This window comes from Morus notabilis, unplaced genomic scaffold (assembly GCF_000414095.1).
Source record: "Morus notabilis unplaced genomic scaffold, ASM41409v2 Scaffold271, whole genome shotgun sequence".
In the NCBI taxonomy this organism is placed as follows: Eukaryota; Viridiplantae; Streptophyta; class Magnoliopsida; order Rosales; family Moraceae; genus Morus; species Morus notabilis.
Window position 1 is genome coordinate 423,391 of NW_010365721.1, and position 11,356 is coordinate 434,746.

The following is an 11,356-nucleotide window of genomic DNA, read 5'->3' on the forward strand; positions in this document are numbered from 1 at the left end:
CGTATTAGGAACCATAACCAAATGTCTTTATACATTGTTCCACTATGATCCCATTAAACATAATTGAATCAGTATTGTGTATCCACTCATTAAACTCATACCCAGTAAAAGTCTATAGGCTTCTCATAATTTAATCACGTAATATAAGCCCATTATAATTAAATAGCCCTAATAATATAATTGTATTAAATATGTTTCATATAATAACGGGAAATTTCCCAACAATTTATACATGAAGTAATTGAGTCAGAAGCTCTTATGGTGACAATAATAATTGCTTGTCTATTCTTGTTTTCTTTCATGGGAACTTCTAGGGTATGAATTGTCCTTTTTTTTTATTAGCATAGGAATTGTTGTTTTAAACATTAGATTAATTTTTTCACAATTTGATGTATAAATGATCATGTTAAAAACTTGAAGCCCATGACTCAAAAATGTTTCTAATAATCAATTTAACCGTTAAAACATTAATCAAACGTAAATAACATTTCCAGCGAATAAAAAAGAAGAAAGACATAAACTTCTTTCATAATACAACACTAGTTCTCTTATCGCCTGGCAAAAGGAAAAAGGAGAACATTATTTTTCATATCTGAGCAGAGTACTGCACAATTAAGCTACTATAATTAGAATAATTAATGTTAAGGAATAGTACTCTCTGTATACATACACGTCTTTCTGTCTACGTTTGAGAATAAATACTAATTTAAGGACTAGTCCAAGTGGTCATTTAAAAAAGAGGTCAAGTTGATTACCGCTTTCCTTTCCAGGCTAAGGTAAAAATAATTTCTAAGATAAGCAAACTCGTTTGGAGTTAAACAATCCTTGTTGAGAAACCTTAAGCTAACCTCATTTCCACAAGGAATATCCTGAAAGGTCATCTTGCTTGAATTGGAATTCAAGCAAAATAGGTTTGGTGTTATATGGGAAGCTCTTATTAATTTGTTTTTCAAGCAATCTCTTATAAATTTGACAATATGATATTCTTAGAAAGGTCAAAATATATAAGTTTGGACCATTATAGATCAGCTCGAATAATCTTTCACAGTTTATAATTGCAAGTATAGCCTACCAATAAATACACACCAAATCCTACCTTGAGGTGTATAATTTAAAATCCTTCATATTTTGTAATTGATATACACCAATACTAATCCTATATTTGGTGCGCTCCACAACAAGAGGCTTGAAATGAATTAATCCAACTTATAACTAAAATGAGTATTTGAGTTTTGACTATGCAACTACCCTTCTCCAATTAGTATCACGGAAAAATGAAATAATTATGAAAAAAAAAAAAGCACTAAATATGGCCCACATATTTTTAGCTACATAGAGCCTAAAATATATCCTATAACATGAACAAACTCATGTAACAAACAAAGATAAAAAATTTTGGCCGGTACTTTCAACAAGCTTCTCCAAAAGAAGCAATCTCATTGGCCATACATGACATTGACTAGGAGCATAAGCCAAACCAGAATTTCTGTTGTTTTCCCTTTAAGGTTTCTCAATAACAAAAACCTCTAGCCATTAATAGCTAAGGAAGTTAAGCTCAAGTCTCTTCCTCTTATCCTTTTACTACATATTCCGTTATTGTTTTTTGTTTCTTTTGAAACCATTTATATAGAGGCTGTTTTGTGTGCTTTTAAAAGGACAACTTTGCATAAAGTACTAGCTAATAATACAAAAACCATAATATCCTCAACCGTGCAAGCAATGAGGATCAGCAAGAAAGTTCTTCTCCTTCTCCTACTTCTTGATCTTCTTATGATCTTTACAAGCCAGCTAGTAAGTTCCAAGGGATCTGAGGAAAAGGTGCGGAGATATTTTTCGTATATATGTGGATTTTCTTGTTTGATACTTTTTTCTACTTCTTTTTTTTTTTTTTTTTTTTTTTTTTTTTTTTTTTTTTTCAAGTTTTTTCGATGGCTTTATTGTAATTTAACCCGCATGTTCATGAATTGTTAACAATGCGCAGAAGTTTTATATTATCTACTTTGGTGGTCGTCCGGTCGAAGAAGATTCTGCAGTTCGCAAGCACATTGATGTCTTATCCTCCGTTAAAGAAAGGTTTGCAATTTTTTCCTCCATCCCTCTTGAATCCCTGTAAACATGCTTGTGTATAAAGAAGAACAATAATATTGTTCTTTTAATTAAAGCCTAATGGCGCTAATAATCAAAAGCACCATTTTAGGTGCTCGTCTTGAGCAGCCATGGGAATGGTAACAGTACTGGTCTAGTGTTGTCGAAAATGCGGGAAAATGCTAAAAGGAATATGTATTTCTCAGCACCCTAATCTTTTTGTCCAGTCCTATAGTATCACGTACCATAGTGTAACTAGAAAATTTTACGGTAAGGGGATTATGAGAAAATAAATGGAGATTTTTTTAATGGATGGAGTGGAGATATAATTATGTATTTCAATTATTGGTCAACAGAGACATAATTATAATTTCTTTTTCTAATAAATGAGGGCAAAACTGAATGCCTCGTTCATTTTACCGATTCGAGATTTTAGTTCTAGGTTTCTGCAGTTAAAAGCTCTCAGAAAATGTCACATCTAACATTTTCTGCTGTAGTTAAAAACTCTCAGAAAATGTTACATCTCAGCTCGAATTGAAAACTCGAATCCGCGAAATGAATGCTAAAGTCTTTTAAGAAATTTTGAGTTCTTAAAATTTGAATGGTGTCACGATCCTCCACTCACCACCACGTAGCTCTGCCACTAGTGTTACATAATATATAGGTCTCACAAACTCACATTACAATAGAGTAGATAATATTATTATATATTTTAGCATTGCTCATAAAAGAAGGAATTAAGTTAAAAATGAAGTTAAATTACTTTAAGGGCCGTTCACTTTGTTGATTCGAGTTTATAATTCGAGTTGATTGTCGGTTTATTTCAAAATCAATGTTTGCCATATCTTGACTTGACGTATGTTGTTGTTGATGTTGTGGGTGATTAATTAGCTTTGTTGAGGCTAAGGAGTCCATTGTCTACAGCTACACAAAGAGCTTCAATGCATTTGCTGCAGAGCTTTCTAGTGATGAAGCCAACAAGATAGCTGGTACGTACGTGGACGTGAAGTCAAATTTTACATAAATGCTTGTTGGTTCATATTATAAACCGAATTAATTAATCCTTTTCTTGTGAATTATAATAACGTATAGAGATGGACGAAGTGCTGTCTGTAATTCCAAATAGGTACCGCAAGCTACATACAACAAAATCTTGGGACTTCATTGGTTTGCCTCTGACAGCTAGAAGAAAGTTGAAGGCAGAAAGTAACATTGTTGTGGGCCTTTTCGATACAGGTTCATATATTAAATAATATAATTGTTGTTTGAGAACGTGTACTTTTAGGACACCCGTGTTCTTTACTTAGCGGTCGTCAAATTTATATTATTTTTTTAAATTGATTTGACTTTTAACTATACTCATAAACAGAAAACACCGGTATTCTCAAAAAAGAAGGAATACTCATTATTTTCTAATCTCTAATAACTTGATTGGCAACGTTTTTCTTTTTATCTGGAAGTATTATTTGTGTACGGAGAATTCACCCGGAAAAGGTTTTAATAGCCAAACATGCTATCATATACGAATTTTGATCTAGAAAAGAATGACGATTTAAGGTAATTTGATGGATTATATACATGACACTTACAGAGATAATATACATGATACTTGCAGAACCGTGCATATTAATAAGATATTTTTTCATTCCTCCCAGGAATGTTAACCCCTGGGTGGTAACTGATCAGAGCTTGGGATTAAATATTGCAAGTTTCATCACTAGAAAAAAAGAATAGTTGGGTTTATTTTCATATAAATAGTTGAAATAAAATACTTTTGTTTGCTAAATTTATGCACTCAATATGTGTTTTGTGCACCAGGGATAACTCCACAGTCTGATAGTTTTAAAGATTACGGACTTACACCTGATCTACCGCCACATTGGAAAGGAACCTGTGATGTCTCTGCTAATTTTTCGGGATGCAACAAGTAAATATTTATGTTCTTGTCTTTATTTTAAAGCATCATGCATGATACCAATTAATTCCCTAAAAGAGTACAATATACGAATTAAAGCTATACACAGGGCCATAATATTATTTTTCCACCAAATAAAAAGTACTAGAAAAATATTTTTGAATGAATATTGAATTTGGCTATATATATAGTGGGATGGGCCATTAAATTGGATATCCCATCAAAATGATTTTGAATAATTCCACTAAGATGTTTATTTGAGTGAATTAGCTGAAATATAACATTGTTTTTAAATGTTTTTAAAAACAACAAAATTACATAATTATTATAATAATAAAATTTCACATTTTATACTATAAAATTAAATAATAATTTTCATTTTTTATTTGTAAAATATAATTTTTTTGTTATATTTGAAAATTATTAGTAACATTATTAGTAAAATATGATTTTATTTGTGAAACTCTCAGACCCTTTCTCGCTAACTTTTTCTCTCTAAAACCCAAAACGATGATAAATTATAGTAGTTTTATTTATGAGATAAATTGAGAGTACTATTGAGAAAAAATTTGTAAATATGAAGATAAGAAAAAATGTTTTGAGAAAGATATGAAAAATGATTAAATTGCAAAACAACAAAAAGGAAAAAAATAAGGATATATTTAAAATAAATTATTTTATTAGGTGCAAAGCGGAAAAAAAGTATTTCAAATAAACATATTGTAAAAAGATTTAAATTGTCTATAAACGTTAGGGAAAAAACAAATGGGAAAAGTGAAAAAAAAAAACAGAAAAAGAAAATAAAAGATGATGTCCATGTGTTAAAAAGAAAAATTCTCTTTGTAATGCCACACATCAAAAGGAGGAAAAAGCTTTGGGCTCTTTTTTATGTACCTTAAAGAAAAGATTGGTTGTCATAAATACCTAAAATTGACTTTTTATTTTTCCTGTTTGGTAAAATATTATTGTGCCCTAATTAATAATTAGTAGTGATCCTAATCTTCTGTTCTTCCATATTTCGTCTTGTTAGCAAGATTATAGGAGCCAGGTACTTCAAGCTAGACGGCAATCCAGACCCATCAGATGTCCTTTCTCCGTTGGACGCCGACGGCCACGGTACTCACACGTCTTCTACTTTAGCTGGCGACAATGTTCCGAATGCCAGCCTCTTCGGCCTCGCCAAGGGGACGTCACGGGGCGCCGTGCCTTCGGCCAGGGTGGCCATGTACAAGGTGTGTTGGATTTCCTCCGGCTGCTCGGACATCGACATCCTTGCCGCATTTGATGCCGCAATCCACGACGGCGTCGACGTGATATCGCTTTCAATTGGTGGGGGTTCAGCTGACTACACGGCGGACTCTATAGCAATCGGCTCATTTCATGCCATGAACAACGGCATCATCACCGTCACCTCGGCGGGTAATGACGGGCCGAGTCTCGGCAGTGTTTCCAATCATGCGCCGTGGTTACTGACTGTGGCTGCTAGTGGCATTGATAGGGCGTTTAAGAGCCAAGTCCAGTTTGGAGATGGAAAGAGCATTTTGGTAAGTTTTACATTTTTGATCCCGCATGTTGTAATTCTGATCAAATATAAATTCCCCTAATAAGTGAATTAGTTACATGATTAATCTCACTGGTATCCTTAAACTTTGAATTTGTCCCATTTAAACCATTTTATTAGAATTTATGTTAACTCAGACAGAAAAAGATGAGATCAAGTGTGACTATATGGTTTTTATCTATTTTTTTAAATAGAATTTTAAACGAAAAAATTACGTGACTGCATTATTCTTTTTTTTAATCTATTTTTAATAGAAATTATAACATAAAGTGTTAAGTGAGAACAACTCAAAATTTAAGAGGTAAAATGAGAGCTTTTAAAGTTCATAGGGCAAGCTAAAAATGACTTTATAGTTCAGGAACACTGGTGATAATAATCTTAAATTATATCACAAATTAATTTATTTAGAAGAAGTATATAAAAAGACAATAAAATAGATAAAAAGAAAACAAAAAAGAGAGATAAAGTTTTTTTTTTTTTTTTTTTTTTTTTTTTTTTTTTTTTTTTTTAAATAGGGTAGTCAATTTTAGTTTTAGTTTAAAATTTTAGTTCTACCACAATCCTGAAAATTTCATGGATGCAACATTGGATGATAGTAAATAATATAACGTAACATTATTTTCATATAGTTTGGAAATCATCTCAGTCGTATTATTATAACATCATCTGTAGGACTGAAAAAGTATATTAACATAGAGGCAGAGCTCTCAGTGGTGATATTTAGCACCTTCTTTACCTCTTCCTTCGTTTTTTTTTTTTTTTTTTCTTAATGCCGTATTAGTGAAGACATATAATAGTTGAACATTCCAACCATCGAACCAGAAGTTAAAGAGAAATAAAAAAAATACTATGTCGGGTTTAATTTTTAAGTCCAATAAGTACTGTCTATTTTGTGTAAAACATTAATTATTAAGGTTTAACCATGGTCATAATTGCGTACATGAAATGCAGGGGAGTGGGATAAGCACATTTCATCCTACGCAGAAAATGTACCCTCTTGTTAGTGGGGATGATATAGCCCACAACTCTGCAAGCAAGGAAGACGCAAGGTATAAATCATATGTCATATATTTACTAGTGTGTGTGTTCACATGTATGGTTTCCACAAAAGATAATAAAGATACCATTTTGAACCATTATAAATAGGTTCTGTTACGCGGACTCTCTAGACTCCAAGAAGGTAAAAGGAAAGCTTGTCTTGTGCAAGCTTGCAAGTTGGGGTGCTGACTCAGTGATCAAGGGAATTGGAGGGATTGGCACCATCGTCGAAAGCGATCAGTTTCTCGATGCCGCGCAAATTTTCATGGCCCCGGCCACCATAGTCAATTCCACGATTGGTGAAACCATCAACCATTACATACACTCAACTGGGTAAGTAATATTGCATAACTAGCTAAAAAAAAAAAAAAGAATCAATTGGATTTTGAAGTTTTGATATTTCTTTGGGGCATTTTTGAACATACGCAGTTCAGCGACGGCTGTGATACACAAGTCCAATGAAGTACAAGTACGTGCTCCGTTCATCGCTTCTTTTTCATCTCGTGGTCCAAGTCCAGGAACGAAACGCATACTCAAGGTAAAAGTGTTGATCACAAACGCATTCATAACCAGACGAATACATATAATTATACGTGCATCATGGAAACTTATTAAAACTCTTTCGCACTCTTAAATAAAAAAAAAAAAAAACTATTTTCCTTAATTAAAAACTTTATCACTAATAGTTTCGGTCACATCAAAATTTGTGACAAAATACACATCAGCTACAAATCTGTGGAATCATGGCCCAGTGATATTTAATCACAAAAAAATTTTTACAACTAGAAGTCTCAATATTGCGAATAAAAGTGCTTTTTTTTTTTTAAGTATGTCACCTATACTAAGGTTTTTTTTTTTTTTCTTCTTCTTTTTCTTTTTCTCTTGTTGGTTTGAACTGGAGGACTTACTTATCGTATGTATGAGCCTAAATGTGCTTTAATGAATAAATAAATATGGTATTGGTGCAGCCTGATATTGCAGCACCTGGGATAGACATATTGGCATCTTACACGCCATTGAAGTCTCTGACGGGGCTTAAAGGCGATACTCAATTCTCGAAATTCACCATCATGTCCGGCACTTCTATGGCATGTCCTCACGTTGCCGGCGTAGCTGCTTATGTCAAGTCATTCCACCCCCACTGGTCTCCTGCTGCCATCAGATCCGCCATCTTAACCACCGGTAACTAACTTATATTTAACTTATAAGCTACAATTGATATGAACTAAAAAAGTTTTGGTTCAACCTTTTCCTACACTATTTTTTTTTTTTGAAAAAAATTTAAAAAAATTTAAATTTTTATTAATCAAACGGGCCGTTAGTCTCCAAAGATCTTTTAATGATTCCCACTTAGCTCACTTATTCAATTATGTTGGTTCTTTTTACGGAGAAAATTAATGTGTGTGTTTGAAACCATTTTTGAAAACGGTTTTCACGTATTTTAAGAAGGAAAAAATAAAATAAAAATGAAACAACGTTTTTTTAATAAATGTTTTGAAAACGAAAACAGTGATAATGGTTTTTGTGATGGAATTAGAAAACAGTTGAAAGTTGTTTTTACTTTTATGTTTTCATTTTTAGTACTTATCAAGAATATTATAATATATTAATTAATAAACACGATTTCACTTTTTTATATACTCAAAATAATCTCTTAAAAAATTAACCAAACGTAATTTTAGAATCGGTTCCAGAATGATTCTCAAAATTATCTCATTTTTACTTTTTATTGAAAATAAAATCATTTTAAAACCAATTTCAAACACACCCAATAATTTTGTATTTTTTTTTTTTCAGAATTCTGTCATTTTTGAACTGATCAATATGATGATAGAAAGTGGTCCAAAATTTTTGCAATACCATAAATCTGAGAATTCTCTATATTGCAAAATATTCTATGTATTGGTAATAATCCGTATTCTACATGATCAAAGTGGGCCTTGTGCGGTATCCCTCAAGGAGCTTTATGTTCATTTCTCCAATATTTTACTTGAGTCTCATGCAAATCTTATGGGTTAAATACATACGTGATCAATAAAGAGTTTATTTACAATACTATATTACAGAATTCTCCAGTCCAATAGTTAGAGAAATTAGTTTGTGACTGCAATTTTCACTGACGTAGTAATTGAAAAGCTGTAATGACCAAAAAATGGTTTGCCAATTGCCTCTAGTACTTGACACGCAAATTATATAACGTAGCACAAATTTTTTTATTTTTTTTATTTTAGTAGAATTTAGCTCAACTTTTAGTATATTTATGAATGGGATAAATCATTTTAGTACCATATATTATAGCCAAACATGTTCTTTTTGTATTTTTAATAATATTAAAACAACAGTTTAATGTTTTTAAAAACATCTTTTTGATACTCTAAAGCTAATTTTTAAGACATGTAATGTCCAAACTATAATTCTTATCAATTATAGAAAGCGGCATTTAAAAAAAAATTAAAATATTTAAAAGAAAATAACAAAATAAAAAAATTAATGATTTTTTTAAATCTATTAGTTTTTTTTATTAATTAAATAGAAGGGTACTAAGGTTATTTTACATCTCAAAAATCAATTTTCATAGTACCAAGAATATCTAAATATGTTCTTAAAAATGTCGATGTACCCCTTTAATATTATCAAAAACACCGGGTACTAAGAACATGTTTCGCTATAGCACAAAATACGAAAATAATTTATCCCTTTACAAATTGGTGTTTGCTATATACTTATTCATTTACTATATTGTACTTCTCATCCTATATATGTAGAATTACTGACTTTTTGAAATTACATTGCTTTAAGATATGTGTGTAAATAATTAATTTCCATCTCAAAATTAAGAATTTTTAGTAGTTCCCATTGCATTAAAAATATCTTAATTATATAACTGTTACTTGTTACCATAAAATTAACTTTCTTATAACACTGTTTAGTTAGTTATAAGTAGCTTATATATTATGCAAATCTCCCAACGTTAGTTATAAGTAGTAGTGCTCAATTTCATTATTACCTCTAACCTTTGTTTGATTTGTGTTTAACAATGAAGCTACACCCATGAGTCCAAGGGTAAATGCTGAAGCCGAATTCGCCTACGGAGCCGGCCAACTGAACCCTAGAAGAGCTCTGAACCCGGGCCTAATCTACGACATGAACAACATGTCCTACATCCAGTTCCTCTGCCTAGAAGGCTACAAAGACTCCTCTCTCGCTCCTCTAATTGGTTCGAAGTTCGTAAATTGCTCATCCTTGATCCCAGGCCTTGGCTACGACGGTCTCAACTATCCCACTTTCCAGTTAACCCTAAAGAGGAAACAAAAAACGACATTGGCCATATACCGGAGGACTGTCACCAATGTTGGCCCGCCTAGGTCTAGCTACAACGCCACCGTGATAGCTCCAAAAGGCGTAGAGATCACCGTGACTCCGATGAGCCTTGTTTTCACTAAAGCCATGCAGAAGAGGAGCTTTAAGGTTGTGGTGAAGGCAAAATGGGACCCTAGCAGGGAGGGACAAATGGTTTCCGGTAGGCTTGCATGGAAAAGCTCACGTTACGTCGTTAGAAGCTCTGTTGTCGTTTATAGTCCATATGAAGAAGATGATCATGTTAAGATCAATAATTATGAGAGTGTTTTGTGAAGAATGAGAATGAAGAGAAGCAAGTGAGATTGTGGTGTACATGTTAGTGTAACATTATAAACATATTATATGTGCGCGCAGTTGTTGACTTTAATTATGTTGTAAACTAGACCTTTTACTTGGTCTAATTGAATCTATTTTCCCAATCAATTCTCCGTTGGAAATAATTAGTGCTTGGGTTGAGAAATTAGTTTTTCTAAAAAAAAAAAAATAGAGATATTGCAATATATTATTATATTTTGAAAATAGTCCGCCTATTTACAAGCAAGACGTATCTAATTTAAATAAAATTGGGCTAATAAGAAACGCCAAATTATTTTTTGGGAAAAATACACCTTACCATAATTCATATATATGTATGAAGAAAATTAACATCTTTTTTAAATGTTGATAAATTAAAGCATGCTTTCAAATTTCAACCTAAAATAAAATATTTTTTTCCAACTTTGTCCTTACTCTTAGGTTTTCATCATTTTCTCCCTAATCCAACAATCTCTTTCTCTCTCCAGACGCTCTCTCTCTCACATCAGACTTCCCCCTCTTTCTCACAGCCCCCACTCACACAAGCCGGCCAACTCACCGCCATTTGTGACGCCGCACCGGAGATCACGATTATTCTCCACGATCTCTCTCTTCTTGTAATGACCGAGAAAATCTTAATGTTAATTAGTCTAATTTACGTAATTAAATCATTGATTTCCTAGATAATGACATGTTTTGTAATGAAGGATTTATGGAATTAATAATATTATTCCAAAATTTTTATGTCAAAAATTTTTATGTTATGCCTCAGTCGATAATCCTCACCGCGATTTAAGACAGGAGACATTTTCGATTCGACTATGACTCGTAATTTTGTTCATAAGAATTTCTAAGTACGATACAATGTTAGCAATGCTCTAAGAAGCACTCTAATATTTAAAGAAATCTTTAATTGCTAATTAGTAAAATCGGTGTTACACGAGTTGCATTTTCAGTAAAACCGTAAAGTCTAGCTTGAAAATCAATTCTGTAGGTTATTATATTTTACTGAGAGTTTAAGACACGTATGTAAAAGTCAGATTTTAAGTTATTTTAAGACAAATTTTAAAGTCTAGAAATAGCCCGAATAATCTACACGATTT

The 11,356-nt window shown here is 32.2% G+C and overlaps 1 protein-coding gene across 1 annotated transcript; it reads left to right on the forward strand.

Annotated features, from left to right (window-relative positions):
* Positions 1–1,768: 1,768 nt before the first annotated feature.
* LOC21403666 (subtilisin-like protease SBT4.14) lies at positions 1,769–10,338 on the forward strand. The gene is made up of 11 exons (XM_010108461.2): positions 1,769–1,818; positions 1,982–2,073; positions 2,977–3,074; positions 3,178–3,321; positions 3,904–4,012; positions 5,031–5,544; positions 6,513–6,610; positions 6,708–6,932; positions 7,029–7,137; positions 7,568–7,781; positions 9,643–10,338. Exons 1-11 carry the CDS (start codon positions 1,771–1,773, stop codon positions 10,230–10,232), a joined length of 2,241 nt encoding a protein of 746 aa, XP_010106763.2. The 5' UTR covers positions 1,769–1,770; the 3' UTR covers positions 10,233–10,338.
* Positions 10,339–11,356: the final 1,018 nt, after the last annotated feature.

Coding starts and splice junctions, on each gene's coding strand:
- LOC21403666 (XM_010108461.2), top strand. CDS start 1,771: ATGATCTTTACAAGCCAGCTAGTAAGTTCCAAGGGATCTGAGGAAAAG. Junction 1,819..1,981: donor CCAAGGGATCTGAGGAAAAG/GTGCGGAGATAT, acceptor AACAATGCGCAG/AAGTTTTATATTATCTACTT. Junction 6,611..6,707: donor GCAAGCAAGGAAGACGCAAG/GTATAAATCATA, acceptor CATTATAAATAG/GTTCTGTTACGCGGACTCTC.